Source organism: Melospiza melodia, chromosome 1, assembly GCF_035770615.1.
Source record: "Melospiza melodia melodia isolate bMelMel2 chromosome 1, bMelMel2.pri, whole genome shotgun sequence".
NCBI lineage: Eukaryota > Metazoa > Chordata > Aves > Passeriformes > Passerellidae > Melospiza > Melospiza melodia.
In genome coordinates this window covers 10,727,074-10,743,567 of record NC_086194.1, presented here as the reverse complement: position 1 = coordinate 10,743,567, position 16,494 = coordinate 10,727,074, and the positions used below count along the sequence as shown (strand labels likewise).

General features: G+C 36.9%; 1 protein-coding gene across 5 annotated transcripts in view; it reads right to left on the bottom strand.

Annotated features, from left to right (window-relative positions):
- Window positions 1–16,494, bottom strand: part of ZMYND11 (zinc finger MYND-type containing 11) — a 106,196-nt gene that overhangs the window by 39,986 nt on the left and 49,716 nt on the right. For all 5 annotated transcript variants that reach the window (XM_063147880.1, XM_063148046.1, XM_063148054.1 and 2 more), the window contains exon 3: window positions 4,577–4,736. In XM_063147880.1, coding sequence (XP_063003950.1) covers window positions 4,577–4,736 — 160 coding nt within the window. The remainder of the gene's footprint in view (window positions 1–4,576; window positions 4,737–16,494) is intronic.

Below are 16,494 nucleotides of genomic sequence, written 5' to 3'. Positions count from 1 at the left end.
TCTGGAGTTGCTCTGAGCAAGCACCAGTACTTTCTCAATTTAAAACACCAGAAAAATCCCCAGAAATGAATTAGCACATTGAGAATATATGTGTGTGTTGGGGAAAAGCAAATTGTATCTCTAATGTTTTCTAAAAGCAAGAAAAAGCAAGGAAACTTCCTCTCCAAACAGTGTACTCTCCTCTAAACTCAAACATCTTTAGAGGGAAGAATTGGAAATGCAATAATTTAGACACAGAGAGGACCAAATACACAGGAGAATGACTGTAACTGAACCCCACAGCCAGAATTAACTAGCCAGAAGAATTGCTGCCTCTTTCTATAGGCAATCAATGAAATGATCAGAAAACAGAACTCTGTAAAATAATAATCTCTTGAAAATATAATCATCTGTTATGCATTCTTCAGTAAAGAAATAGCTCACAGTGCCTTAAGTAAGTGTGAAGCCTCACTCTTCACATCTCATTAGAGACTTTGGCCACTATGAAGCATTTTTAAACCACAGCAGTGTTGTGGGGTGTGTTGCAATCAGATGCAAACAATGAACCCTTGTTATGAACACATCTCCATCTTAGAAGAGCACAATATTGTTTGGCTTCATGAACACAGGAAAATTGAAATTATACATTCATAAAGCCTCTCTCTGGGTCAGAGCAGCTTTATGACTTTAATCATGAGAGGAAGGATTAGCACATTAAATGTTCAAAATAGCTCAGTGCACAGTCTGTAGAAAAATGTGAGTAAGACAAACTAAATCTAAAAACTGCACCTAACCACCCCATTAAACCATTAGTACTTAAATTCAATTTCTTTCCTTGGGGTTAGACACAGTACTATGTTACACAGCTAGAAGTACATGAAATCATGGCAGAACAGAAAATAGTAATAATAGGTAAGAAGATTCATTCTTATTTTCTTGAAGAACTACCTTTCCTTTCTATCTTGTCAACTGCATTCAAAACGTAGTTAGCAACACTGATTTACAAATTTTTTTCTAAACCAGCAAGAAGAGCAAGAAGACTTTTTTTTTTTAATGCTGTTAATAAATAGCATGTCCAAATTCCAGAAGTTCTGTGAGAAACAGAAATAAAGCATTTAGAAAAAAAGAAAAAAGTAAACTTCCATTACCAAACTTCAGGACTGACATTTCCCTTGCAAGGCAAGAAGCTGAAGAGATTTTGTTCAATTGTATAATGATGCATCAACAAACAGAAAAATGCAAAATTCCTAACTAAAATCCTGAATAAAAATGGAAAATAAATTCTTCTCTCATTTATTTTGTGCAAATGCATTAATCATCTGCAAGATAAGAAAGCCTGTAAGATGAGAACACATTTTGAAAATGTGCAAAACATCTGGGAACATGGCAAATGAGCAAACAAAATGAATACCTGCACAAGCCCTGGAGGTATAATATTTGCAGCAAAGTTCTTGTTTAGGTACCAATCCTTAAATGTCAGTTGGAATACAGTACATTTTGTTACCAACTCGACATTTTAAATTTAGTAATTTACATAAAAATATTTCTCCCACATGTATCTGACAGAATAATTTTACACTCTTAAATTCAACCATTCTTGTTTGCTTTTTTTTTTTTTTTTCATTTTTTCTGGCCATTAATTTACATGAGCTGTCCCTTTTGGAAGAACATCCTGATGCCCTCAAATTGTTTTGTCTTTGTACCTCAGCTTGTCTTTTGTATATTACTAAATATGTGAGGTTTTGCTAATTTTTTTTTTTTTTACCATAGCTTCAACATGCTGCTAGAACAATGAGAGCAAAGTAGTATAATTTTTCTGAAGGCTAAGGGTAACCCTATCAGAGATCATGTCCTGACTGCATAGATGTATTACTATGTCAACCTATTGGATAGGGTAGATGTTTGGAAACCCCCGAAGCAAGCACCACAGATTATCAAATGGATCTTTTCCAAGTAGAGCTGTGTTTTTATAATCTCGATACTTTCGATTATTGTCACTATTTAGCCATCAGTCTGTAGTCACCATCACAACCAGTATTTTCAGTTCATGTGGCATCCTCTAGTCAGGCACCTCTTACAGTAACAAAGGTGCTCAGCAGTTCTGTGGCCAAGGCCAGTAATCTTTTCACCGGCTAAAATTCAGATCCAAAACTTCAAAACTGTAAAAAATCACCAAGCAAACAGTCAAATAAAAAGTGGGGGGAGGGATGATAAGAATGTGTCCCTTTGCTATCTCCTTGGAGCAGCCTGTGTTTGCTGACTTCCACTGTGGTGCCAGGAAAGAAGCCAAAATCCAAAAGCATTCCCTCACTGGTGTCAGTGGGTGGTTGATTGGTTTTTAAGTCTTCTCTTTCCTGTTTCGAGCTTTCCAAGTTCCAGTAGTACCAGTCAAACCAAATTTGACAATTAGGTCAAGGGTCTGTAAGTGCTAGTTTGAGCCTGAAATCCCTATTTTAACATTAATACTCTGCTTCAAAGAGTTCCATCTCCTCCAAGCGCACCTCCAGAAAGAATTCTGTGTATTTGTCCTCATTGAAATGTAACTTGAGTTCATGGTCCAACAGTCATTAGTACCAGATCTGAGCAGTGCTGAATTACAAAGTACAAACTGCCTCTTGATCAAGTGCAGACAAAGCATCTGTTAAACTACCCCTGTGTCCAAAGCAGAGAACATCCCAAACTTGATGGTTTGCACCAATTGTCAGAGAACGGAAAATACTTGATCTGATGGCGAGTGATGACAATGACACTTTGTTACTCATTAAAACTTTCTGAATAAAAGAACAAAGGGAATGACTTTATACCAAGTCAATGTGTTTTGCTTTATCTGTCTGCAGCATTTTGATTCAGTATTAGGAACAAAAAGTTTGGGTTTGGGTATGATTGAAACATGGCCTGGATCAGAAGGTGATTTTTATTTTTGCAGAAAACTGTTAAGTCAAGTGTGGTGTTCTGAACTACTGAGACAGCCCCACAGATATGGTCACAGCCCAAAGTATCAGTGCTTAGCAGTAATACTGAAAATGCAGTCTGCATCTTACTAAAGGGTTATTCATAATGTGACTTGAACACATCTTCAGTCAAAGATATTTTGTGCACAGACATAAAATAATTGTGCAATTCTAGTGACTCACTGGGAATTTACAGGATATAAATTCTTTCAAGTTTTGTTAAACAAATGTTGCTAATAAGCAGCAGGAACATTATTTGAATGATTATATAAGGAATGGCTATTGTGAGGCATTTTGATATTTTTTTTTCCTTTCTCTTAGCAATAGAGGAAACAAACACACAGCATACTTGAGATAATCAGAGATCTCAGGCTTTATGTCTTGTTGAGTCTACACAGTTAATATCACTTCTAAACAGATAAAACACATGTAACAAATACCTAAAAGAGCTGAGCTGGAGTTTTGAAACATTTCCTGCCAGGGAGAACAGTAACATACCCTTTAAAGGTTCCCTTGAGGGCTTCTAATGAAATGAGAATGAAAATCTTAACAGTGACATAATGTACATTAAATACAATGCATTGAAATTAAGGTATTTCAATACTTTAAACTTGTGCAAGTGACATAATTTTGATGATAATGTTTTCTATTATGGATATTGCTTGTTTCCACAGAACCAAAAACAATACATGGTTTCACTTTCAGGATCTTACTGATAACTGCAATATTGCAATGAGCATTTTGGTGGTTTTTAGAGTTTTTCTGGGTTTCCTCCAAATTTAATGTATTAGCTATGTCTGAGACAATGCTGACCCTTTTATCAGTATTTATATTCCAAAGCAATAGTTCCTAGTTCAGGTATTTTAAAGCTTTGCAAAACTCTCTTTAGTTAGGAAAATATTGTCTTGTAAATAAAGAGATGGGGCTTCTAAACAAGGCAAAACAATTGTCCGAGCTTTTTCCTGGTCTAAGTGACTACCCTCACTTTGTGAGTGGGCTCCACCTCAGCTATGGAGGGATATTAAAAACATTGCTTTTTCTCTTCATGTAACTTTCGACCTATTGAAATGGATTTTAATATTTAGGTTAGACATCCAGTGGAACAGTATTTGGATGCCTGTAGCTGATTTGCTAAGAAAATCCTTTCTAATTGAATGCCCTGGTGTTCACAAATATCAGTAAAACACATCTTTTCATGTGTGTTTGCACATAACTTTATAATTTCATGTTGCACTTCTGAAAGGGAGTTCTTTGTTCTTCAGATTCACATTGAAGTAAGATTTAAAAGTTTGTGACTTTTTTTTTTTTTTAATACACCATCTTTGGGATTTGAGAATGTCTGAGGATTTCAAGTAATACCAATAATATTTACTGTCTTCTGTACAACTGTAGAAGAGAATACAACATAAAAGTGAGGCATAACCTAGCAAAGGACTTTGCCAGTTTTTCATAGCAGAAAACTCAGAGTTCAAGAGGAAAGAGCTTCTATGGAATAGAAAAGGTTAAAAAAAATTTAAGAGTGCATTACTTCCCCGTTCACAAGCGCCAACACAGAACCTATAAATAGTTTGAAATATAAATTAAAACAAGTTTCATGCTAAGATATCAGAAATCGTGATTTATTTTCTCAAAGACTTTATACTCACAATCTCATCTCCTGGCAACCAATATCCTTCTTGCTCAATACCAGCTTTTGACCCTTTACACCCCACGGTCAGGGTTTCCACAATGAGACCATCCTTGACTGCTAAACTCAGCTGACGTGTGGTTTCTTTTGGATGCATACCATGGACTCGAGACATGTACCTGCACACAAAGCACAAAAGTCTCTTAGTGTTAGTTTTAAATTATAAAATGTGTCAGCAAAATATACACATTTTCAAATGAGTTAAAACAATACACATTCTAAGTTTTAGATTGTTTTTAAACAGTCAAAATTTATATCGCTTCACCCTTTCCCTCGAATCAGTTTTTTTCCTCTTGCAGCTTTCATGTACACATTTAGACAAGTAGTAGCACAGTAAACTCCCACCAAAAAAATCCCAAAATTTACACATATGGTGCTTGGGCTTGTCTCTGCCACATCCATTTGTGCCCTTTAAATTGCTTTAAACTTGCATTTCTCTAACACCTCCTATAGCATACATACTAAAGAATCTACCAATGAATCTCTGTGATGCTTGTATGTACAACACATTTAAGAAAAATGGAAAATTTATATATCACATATGAAAACCCAACAGCTCAAGTTACTGTGCTAAGTGGTTTTTCTCCTTTTCTTGAGTCAACCACAATGATCACATTGTGACAAACTGCCTTGGTGAGAAAAAAACCACATGTAGCTTTAACTGTGTATATACATGAGATTCAGCTGTGTTATGTTGACCTTTATCCAGTCTAATTTGCTTCTAGGCCAACACCAAATATTAACTTGGAGTAAACAACATAAAATTATCTTCTCTCAAATAAAGATGACCTCTCTGCCTTAAGGTCATTGCAATTCAGGGTTTTTTAACAAAATTCTGAGAACATGTCTCGAAGTTGCTGTGCACAGAGAGTTGTAATCAGCAGATACATGAATTGACATGGAACCAATTATTTTGTGGAAAATATTTTCCTACTTATGGATCTCTTAAAGTTACAGAGCTAACTGAATTTCTCTCCATCTTTGTTTCTCCAGGTACTCTGTCTTTACCATTTTCCTAAGAGAGAAATCTGTAATTTGCCTGCTTTAAGACAAAGCTGTCAGCCAGAGTATCCCCACCTTCCTGCTTCATAATGAATTCCAGCAACCACGATTCCTTTGTGACTGTCATCACAAATACCTTCACAAAAATGTAATTATGATCATGAGCAAACTCAAGAAAGATTTATTTTAATGCAGCAGCATTGCTTTAAAAAAAGAGTTAAATCAGTTCAGATTTTTTTTTAATAACATGGCTGACAGGAATTTTAATGCCTTAGAAGTTACAAACTTACAATAAGGAGTGAGGATCACCCCAAATGGTCAAATCTTCAATCAACCCTTCCCTCTGTAGACATTTGCCTTTCAAACTTCTTACTGTTTTATATAAATAAAGTTTTTCATTCTTGCTTTTTCTCTTAAGCTTCTGCTGGAACTGGTTTGTGCTAATCTGATATTTTTGTTTTGCTCTAAACTGTATATAAAATAGTATAATAGATTTGTGACAGTGTAAGTATATAATTCTATAGTAAATTATACAATAATCAGAGCAGCACAGGACATTTATGAATTTCTGTGTGGGATCAGAGGCATTTACATAAATGCAGGATGTTTGCATTTATTTGGGGTTTATTTTTTTTAGGATAAAAACTCTTAGAGGCAGATGATGCCATTTCCTTTATTTTACAATGTCTACCACAACATGGTCCAAGCCTAATTGGTGTGTGCATGCTAGCACTGTATAAAAGGTAGGCAACTGATACAGAAATGACAATATTCTGTACAAGTCTGTGTTCCAAGCTAATATATATGAATATTCTGGTGGTTTGCACATAGGACCAAAGGGCCAAAATCAGAAGATAAAGCACTTCAGGTCTGTATCAGCTTGGCTGGATGCTCATCTGCCCAACCTGATCCCTCTCTACTGCCACAGAAAACAAAACTCAACATGAGCACCTGTTCAAGTGAGACTAAACACCACAAATAAATTTTCAAAGTTATCCAAACTCCAAGGTCTGAACCAAGCAGAGACTCAAGTCTATTTACTTCACTTTCAAACAGAGTGCAAGTGAACACCACTGGTCTATAGAAGCATAAAGTGTTGAAGCTTTAAAGCCACATGAAAACAGCTCATTTGCTTATATAATCATGTTACATGTATTTCATGTGTGTGTGCACATATGGACATATTTATGCAAACACAACTAGCTTTTTGAAGTGCAAATTATCTTTCTCAACATTTGCTAATGTTACTCTTTTTTCACCAAATCTCCATTTTTAACTCAGTGCTAACAATATCTCTGACAGAACTATAGCATTCATGTGTCTGTAATTAATTCAAAATTTAACTGGTCTCAAAATACAAATAGGCTTACTATCATTCTTCCCATTTTACAAATCAGACTCTGAGCACAGAAGTGATTTCCCTACACTTATAAGGTGAGCTGCTATAGGTCTGAGGACAGAAACCAGGTATTAACCCAGTGCCATAACCCTCAGGGTATCCTGCAGAATAATCCATGTATTTTGCACTGCACCATCCCTAGTTCCAGAAACACAGCCCTACCAAATTCTTAAATGTAAACTACAGGTTTCATTTCTCACTCTTATCTCTGAACAGAACAGATATATAATACAAACCAAAAAGCCTTAAACCAACTCTAATCAGCTAAGAGGTTTAATCTGCCCATTTCCACTGTGGCAGGTTGTGCACTAGTGAAAAGAGGCACAAGGCTCAGAATCACTCATTTCTCAAATCCAATCTGTGTTCTCCACCAGAGTGAAAGTACTGCTCCCAACTGAACTATCTCCCCATTCTCTCCAGCTGTAAATCAGGAGTAGTAAATTCCCAGTGGCTTTTTGAAGAGTACTTTAGTCAATGTTCAGACTGTGCCACTGGGGAGTCACAAGGGCTATGTTTTCTATTTTTAAAATAAAATGCTATCAGCTTTCACAGCAAAGAACACACATGTAAAGAGAATAGTTTTACTTCAAAGAGTAGAACTACTGTTATAAAAATGCACCCTCCCCCAGATTTTTACTTTATTAAAACCTGTGAAGTGTACATGACTAGATATTCACAAAGACTAGAAAACAACACTGTAGGGTTTGGATGAAAACTTATCTTGTTTCTTTTCAGCCATAAGGACAGCAGGTAAGCTAAGACATGATAAGGCACAGGACTCAAATCAGAAAAGTTAAATTTCTTTAATAACGAAATGTGAAAAACTGCCAGGACATGAAAATGCTGAAAACACAGAATGAGTTAAAATCCAGCTCAGAGACAGAAAGCATGATGCTTGGAGTCCCAACTACTATGTCAACCTCATTACTAGACCAGTGAAAACCAATATAGAAATTTTGCCTGTGTGCAGAAGTGACCCCACTAATCCAGGGAGTGCAAGTCCTGGCTCTGCATGCACTGAGGCATCTGGCACCAACAAGTTAAAAAACAAGTATGGGAGATAAAGCAACCCCTGACTGCTGTTTTCAACAAAAGCTGATTAGCCTTACCTTGGAAACTGGGAGCTGAAGGAATACTGGTTTGTTATGCTCTTCCCAGTCCTCCATATCAACAGATTTGGGAGTGCAATACAACCCAGCCACAAGAAGTAAAGCAAATACACTCAAATGAGTGAGAATGAGGCACAGAGACAAAGTAAAATCCTCTAAATCAGAAAACCAGCCCTAATCAGATAGGGGGCTGAAGAAACCATTTCAAAATACAATTTAACTGTGCTAATCCCTACTATATAAAATGAGGGTCTTTCTGATGAGAAGTGGAGGTCAGGCCTGATAATCTGCATGCTAAATTCAAAATCTCACCAAATGAGGCTCCTTGTCTGCAGAATACAGAAGCAACTGAACTGCTGCTGAAAATCACAGTGTTTATAGGTCAGTATTTTCTCCATTTATGAACTGGCAGCACAGATCTCCTTGACATTAGCACAGAAGAATCTAACAAATCTAGCAAAATTACAGTTTTTGCCATCAACTGCTAACGGCCTAATAATGCATGTTTTCAATTCTTGCAACACCACTTGGAAAGCAAAGGATAAGGATCTTTAGCATGGAGTTTGTACATTACCACCCTTAAGCAAACCTCATTGCCATACCACCAAATGTATATTTAAATGTGGTGACCTTCAGAAACAAAATAGTACCAACAGAATCATGTGCATATACATAATAGATGTGTGCATCTGTCTGATGGCAAAAGAAAACCTTTAGAGGAGACTCAGAGAGGATAATCATTAATAGGTTTGTAGATTGTATATGGATGTGATGCTCGTCTGTATTTAGTCACAAAATACCAATCAGAGAAACATGAGACAGCAATTTCAAACCACTTCAGGACTGCAGATGAACAGTAGTTAGGTGTAAATAACAATAAAATATTGTCATATTCTTCAGTTTATATTATATATTATTAGTGCTACCCATTCTAAAGTCTGACCACCTCTCAGAGAGCCCAAGGGGTCAGCACACGTGGAGGGGGGGCCTCCAGCAGTTCTCAGGGGGGCCACACCTGCTGCACACCCCACCTGAGCCACACTGAATGCTGGGGAGGAAAGATAGGCAGGGAAACCTGGTACAGGCTCTTCTCTTCACAGCAACAAAATCTCCTCTAACTCATGCCCTACCAGTTGACAACTGGATCTTGCCACCTCCCAACTGGACCACAGGAGTACCTGATCCACCTCTAAATCACCTTCCTGCCCAATATGCAGGACATCCCAGAAGCATCAAAGTCTGTCAGCATACCACCAATTCACTCCTAAAACTGCAAAATACTTTTCTCAAATTATTCAGTGTTTATAATGTCTTTCTACAAAAACCAAAATCTGTGCTTCATAACACACCCTCAAACTAAAGAAGAAAGTTTGGCTTGAACTTAGGGGTGTGGAGGAAGCAGACTCTAAAGCTGTGATCACATGGGAGCAAAATAGACACAGAAGTAGCCAGCACTTGCAGGGGATCAGATGGTGAACTTTTCCCCTACAGCTGTCCCACAACTCACAACTCCTGCCTGGTGCTCTGCAAGACACAGCACGAAGGTAAACCCTGTCTCAAAGAGTCAAATCTCTATGGCTTCAAAATACAGCATGGAAAAATTGCTAACTTTTCTTCCAAAGACTCCTCTTGAAGGCATCTGTGGTTTACTGGGAGGCAGAAAATGGTTTACAGGGGCACTGCTGTAAAGGAAGGCAGGAAGGAAGGCAGGAAGGCAGGAAGGAAGGCAGGCAGGAAGGCAGGCAGGAAGGCAGGCAGGAAGGAAGGCAGGAAGGAAGGAAGGCAGGAAGGCAGGAAGGCAGGAAGGCAGGAAGGCAGGAAGGAAGGAAGGAAGGAAGGAAGGAAGGAAGGAAGGAAGGAAGGAAGGAAGGAAGGAAGGAAGGAAGGAAGGAAGGAAGGAAGGAAGGAAGGAAGGAAGGAAGGAAGGAAGGAAGGAAGGAAGGAAGGAAGGAAGGAAGGAAGGAAGGAAGGAAGGAAGGAATGAGACATAGGTATTTTTTAAAAAACCTCAGTTCTTCTGAACTCATAAGGAATTGCGTTTTTAGCCACATGAATTGAATCAAAACAAAATAACTAAAAAAATGTTACAGCAAGGGTATCTGTACAAGACTGAAATAAAATACATTATTGCAAATAAGTGCAAAAATACAACAGTGCAGCAAGTGTAGGTAGATGTTAATTTTCAGGGCAAACTCTGTAATCTTGGTCTGATCAATTATCTCTCTCTATGCTGGATGCCTCCACCCTCCCCAGTGCAAAGGGAAGCAGCAGCCTGCTGCTGCCAGCAGACTCTGCCGAGCAACTCATCCAGGGATGAGCTGAGAACTGATAAATTTGAGGTCTGATAAACTGAGATCTGATAAAATTGAGATCTGAGAAAATACAGCAGATCCCATTAAACTCAACTGAAAGTATGCCATTAATTTTAAATGTTACCTACAGGTACATAAAAATGTCCTAGATTCAGGGACAGACCTTAAGGAATAATACATAAAATAGAAGGAAAGCAGCCAAAAATCTGTTCTGAGTTTTATAATGTCTTCCTACCTCTAGTGAGAAATTATGCCTTTTGCTTCAGTTTCAGGGCATGACAGCTATTTTATAGAAGGTCCACACATTTCTTTTAAGAGTTTTTTAAAAGTAATTTGCAAATAATAGGCCAGTTGGTCATACTGAAAAAAAAAAAAAAAGGTTGAAGAGATGGCTGTGGTTATTATTTTATTTTTAAGAAATACAGCTCCATGACCTAAGAACTTGAAATCCGCAGGCTCAAATCTCAGGAATCCCACAGTTCTCCTTGTGGAAAGCCAGGTGAAGATCTGTGCTTACAGCTGTACCTCAAGGTCTCAGCTCTGAAGCTCAGGTTGCCCCTTTCCACCATGTAGCACCCTGGTACGAATCAACTCCCATAAAACACAGGCTAAACATTATGGGTATTTGACACAGATATTCCCTGCTTGACAGAAACTGAGAGCTGGTCTGAGAGCTGAAGACAGCACAGACACACAGAGAGGTGAAACTGGCCACAGTGGGGACACAGCAACTCACTTTTGTTTTCTAGGATCCTTTTTGATGTGTTTACACTTTCTGAAGTTTCAATTATGAATTATATTCACCAAGATAAACACAAGCAAGGCACAATGTTCTTGCTGTGTATTTGTACTCCACAATTAGATGCAGCTATATGAACAGGCTGCATTTGATTTCCACTGCACTCCAGATACCCACAGCACACGCACAGACCACGCAGGCACTGACAGCGCTGCTGCCTCTGCAATGAAATACTTCTTACATGATCTACATTTTATGCAGTCCAAAATTCCAAGGATCACAGAGAAATCATGCATTTACTTTTCCCTCTGACATCAGCATCTGCAACATTCATTTTGAAGGCATGTATACAAACCAAGCAGGAAATGTTTTTAAAATTTGTTTCATCTCTCCTTTGTAGTCTAGAAAGTCAAAATTTGCATAAATGCAAAAACTAATTTTGTGCAATTTTTTTGTAAAACAGAAAGAATGCTTAAACTTGATAGTGCAACAGTGAAATCCAGCAGTTCAGTTAAATTCAGATCTGCCTGATGTTTGTGCTGCTGCTAAAAGGAAGCTAAGGAGAGATCTTGTTTATGCATGCTTTAGATATCCCAGGCACCATGCATGCACCTTCAGTGGTAATCATCTGGGTCATTTCTGTAAAAAGCACAGTAATGTTAACCCAGGTAATTCCCTGATTCAGTAATTTAAACTCCCACTCATATCATTTCTCTATACACTTTAGATTGTGTAACCCACCAGCATGACCACAAAAAACAAATAATTTAAGTACCAAGCCATTCAACCCATATCCAGAAAAATCTCGCCATCACTTTTTTATGGAGGAACTTATCTACAAAAGGGCTCTACTTCCATTTTTCCACCCTAAAAGCTCATATGTGACACTGCTGGTAATGCACACATGTGTGCACTGAGCATGACTGGCAAACAAGCACTAATCACTCAGGAACACTGCATGCACAGGAACAAATGCTCGTGTAGCTGCAGGGCCACTGCTCCACCCAGCTCCTTTCTCTGGATGTACTAAAGAGACAAAGTATTACATGACTCACAGTGTAACATCCTAGCTAATACCTTGCAAATGAAATATTTAATCAGCTCATATCCACCATCTCAATTCAAAACATGTTAAAAAATGAAAATTTGAATGCTTTAATGATTCATTTTTTTAGAGCTTTCTATCTCATTTAATTTCCATTCTTATCTGGGTCAAAATGTTTCTCTTTCTTTTTCTGGGGTTGGTTTTTTGTGTGTGCTTTTATTTTTTTTATTTTTGTTAGATTACTTTCAGTCTAGCTGAGTTTCAGAATCCTCACTCTGTCACACAAATGTTCACCTTATTGCCATCTAGGGAACAGCACAGCGGCTGGAAAAGCCATCAGGGCAGGGCTGCTGCTCTTGGTGATGATATTGTTTATATGAATGGGAATATGAAACCACAGCCTAAAATAGATGGTATGAGTAGTGCTTTGGAGATCATTCTCTCTCCACTGATTACAGAGAAAGCCTTGATGAGCACTTCAGGTCAGATAACAAGCTGTTAAATGGCCATGTCTCACTCATTTTTATCTCTTACTTCTAATAGAAAGTCACATCTATTTACAGCAAAGAAACCAAACATAAGCTAGAAGTTCCACTTTCAAATATTACAAAGATGTTATGATTTGAGCAAAAAACATAATTGTTGTGACATAAATTGGTTTGATTTTAATAATTAGAAAGCCTTTTCTGTATTTTTCTGTGTAAACTTACACAATTTCAAGATGAATATTAATAGAAGTATGGAGTACATGAAAATGGGGACAGGGATTTGAAAATCTATTCCATCCCTTTCTTTCTCAATATTCCTACTGGAACTCATATTTTGCATGTATTGTATTAAACATTGAATATTACAACTTTTATAGTAACACTCAATAGAGTTTAAATGAACATGCACTTATTAACAAACATCAAACAAGGAGTATGGCTGTCGTTAATAACAATGTGTTTGTGCTGTAAGTGTGAATCATTTTATTTACTATATTCATGCTCAGCCCAGAGATGACTTCACCTACTGAATCAATGAAGAACATTGACCTCTGAGACAGGAAAAGAAAAATGTCACTCTAGAAATACCATGTAAGAGCATTCCTAAGAGAAGAATTACCAGATAAGAAAAATTGATCAAGCAAAATTCATCAGAACATCTGAGCACCTATTTGTTTTTTGCAGAATGAACTGTAGGAACAAGATGTGCCTACAGTAATATTTCTGATCAAAGCAAATACACAAAAAACTCCACTTCAAGCTCTAGTCTTCAACAAAGTACCCATTTATGCTAAACCCTTACAGGGGTAATGTTTGCACAGCCAGTTACAGCATCCTTTCCCTTCCCTGTATTCTTCATAAAGCAGGGAAAAAGGCAGTGAGGCTGGAGCAATGTGTCAGTCCCTGGTGAAGAGTTTTCCACACCAGGCACTGAATTAGTCTTTGACAGCCAGCACTGGAAAGCAGACCCAGCAATCCAGGAAGCAACAGGGGACAATGTGTCAGCACCAAGTGGAAGGAAAAATCATCCCTAAGAAATTACAAATAACACTGTTTAATACACGTGAACCTCTTTTTATGTATTCCTTTAACCAGTTTAATTAATGTGATTAAATAGAATTGTTACACAAATTGAAGAAATAAACTGTATCAACAAAGGAGCTCAATGGGAAAAAGAGTAATTACAAATATACATTATAAACTCAAGATAATACTTCAACCAAATCTACTAATTTAGCAAATTTAATTCCACCACTACTCAGAGTAAATGTAGATAGGTTCTTCATGGGCTTTTTACAAGAAAAAATTACATTTTTTCCTGCAATCCCTGTTTCCACTCTCTTTAGTCAATTATGTCTAAAGGCAGCACTTAAAATGAACCATGAATACAAGTAATATTAAAACTAAATAATATCCAAACAAAAAAATCATTCCAAAATTTTCAACAAAATTAAGATTAAACTCCCTATAAACAGATAGGTCAAAGTTTTATGGTGAATGTATCTATCTACAGGGAACATGGATGAAATTCAATGAACATATGCCATTGTGAACACCCCTTGTGCAATTAAATCACAATCTTTCATTCATTCTTAAGATTTTAAAAAAACTATTTAGCTCAGTTTCTCACTTTCCTTTCATCTTTTTTTTTAACCTAGGTATTAAAAATCATTATTAGCTTGGTGAATATTACCTCATTGGTCAGTCTCAGTACAAATTTACAAGCAAAACTCTGTTATGACGCAATAGTAGGTGAGAACCTCCATACTTTTCTGCACATATGCAGCTCTCAATGTTCTCTTTGTTCCTTTATAAAATATAACTGAGCTTTTGAAAACATAAAACAAATTTAACCTGAATCCATCATTTGACCTCACTGTGAAGCCATCAGTATAAGAAGTTAATGTGTCAAACTAGTCAAGCATTTTGGTGTCCAGCATATTTCTCTGCAATGCATTGCTATGCTTGTAACTGATAGTTATGCACCCATAATACAATTTTTATATATGACCAAAGTAGTACTTGTACTAAAAATTCTCTTCTTAGAGAATCAAATTATCATTTTTAGACTGGTTTTGTTTTACTAATATAATGATTTTTAACTAAATCAATCAAAAAATTGCTGAAAAAGCAGAGAAGACTTGTTTTCTGCAGTATGAGCTCTGACTAAGGATCTAAAGGCCTTAAAACTCCAAACTCAGTTCATTCTCTTGATTTAACATAAAAATAATTATCTGAAAACAGAAAAACCCCACACTGGTTTGGAGCTTAAAGAAGTAGCTGAAGTTTATCATGAGAAACAGTGAAGGAAAGTAAAAGAAATTACAAATGAAATTGACATAGTGGAGTCAGACAGAAAAAAAAAGTGCCTTGTCTTTACCTTTAATAGAAAACACATGAAGAGGTATTGAAAACTAGGAGTTTTCTACCCTGTCACCCCCCAGTGATGTATTCTGTAATGCATATTATCTATAATTCTGCCAGTCCAATACAAACTGAAGGCAGTTTTCTCACAGGTGATCACTGCATAGCCAGGCTGCCTCTGGAAGCAACTTCATGGAGTGCTGAGGAAATATCCTGCTTTTATTGTTGGACCTTGGACTCCACACTTCTGCTTACCCTTGCATGATTGGAATTGCTAGTACACTGCATAGCACAATAAAAAATCTCCAGTGTACTGGCCAGGGCTTCAATGACACTGCTTGCTTCAAATAGTCACATTTAAAACATACATGAAAATGATGTACAGATATGGAAAAGGAGCCAGTAACTCTGGTAAAAAATAAACTGCAGTGATCAGTGCATTCTCCTGCATAACAGGAGGATGTTCTACTTCAAACATCTGCTTTCAGATAAGCCTGCTCTCCAGCAACAAAAAGACAGATATTTTAGGGGAATGGCTTGACAAAGATTAAGAAACCAACAAAGCAAAAACCCCACTTCTAAGCTTGTATTTCAACCAAAGAAATATCAGGTGTAAATTTTTTTTACAAAGTTTAACAGGATTATCCCATTATAAATCCAGAGTCATCTGCTGTTCTAATCTTTCTTATGGCCTACTATTTTTGTTTCTGCATGACTATTTAGTTGCAACATGCAGAATACTAGGAAGACTTAAATTTTCATCAAGAGTACTATCAATAGTAACAGATTTTTTTCTAGTAAGCATCTAAGCTTCAAATAAGCAACTCTGTAAGAATCTTGTGCCTCCAATTTTTTTCCTTGCCATTTCATCACATATTCTTATTTCTATACTTCTGTGATTATTCCCTATCCATTCAAATTGTTCATTTTCTTATTTATATTGTTGTGTTTGTTTTGTACCTGAGAATGAATTTTTCATTCTCAACTTTACTTTAATCACTGCTTCTATAAATTGTTTTATGTTAAAGCAGACAGCCTAGAAAAAGAACAGCAAGAGAATTATGGCAACAAAACTGGATATATGAACTTCAACTCTTCTCAGACATTGACTAGAAAAATTCCAAAGACTGATATTTGGAGAGGAAATCCGCCTCCTAGGTCCAAATGTCAAACTGAGAGGGTCACATACTCAATCTACAACTGTTACCAACTCCATCTCGACTGTGGGACCAGAAAATCTCATTATTTTACAGTAATCTTTCATAGTGAGTAATTCCTTTCTGGCATGCTATCCCATCAATGCTGATTAATGTCAGTCTGCACAGAGCTAACAGAGCCTACTTGACACTGGCTTGGGATCTGCTCATTCCTGTTTGATGCTCTGACTTGGCTGCACCTATATTAAATTACAGTGGAGCA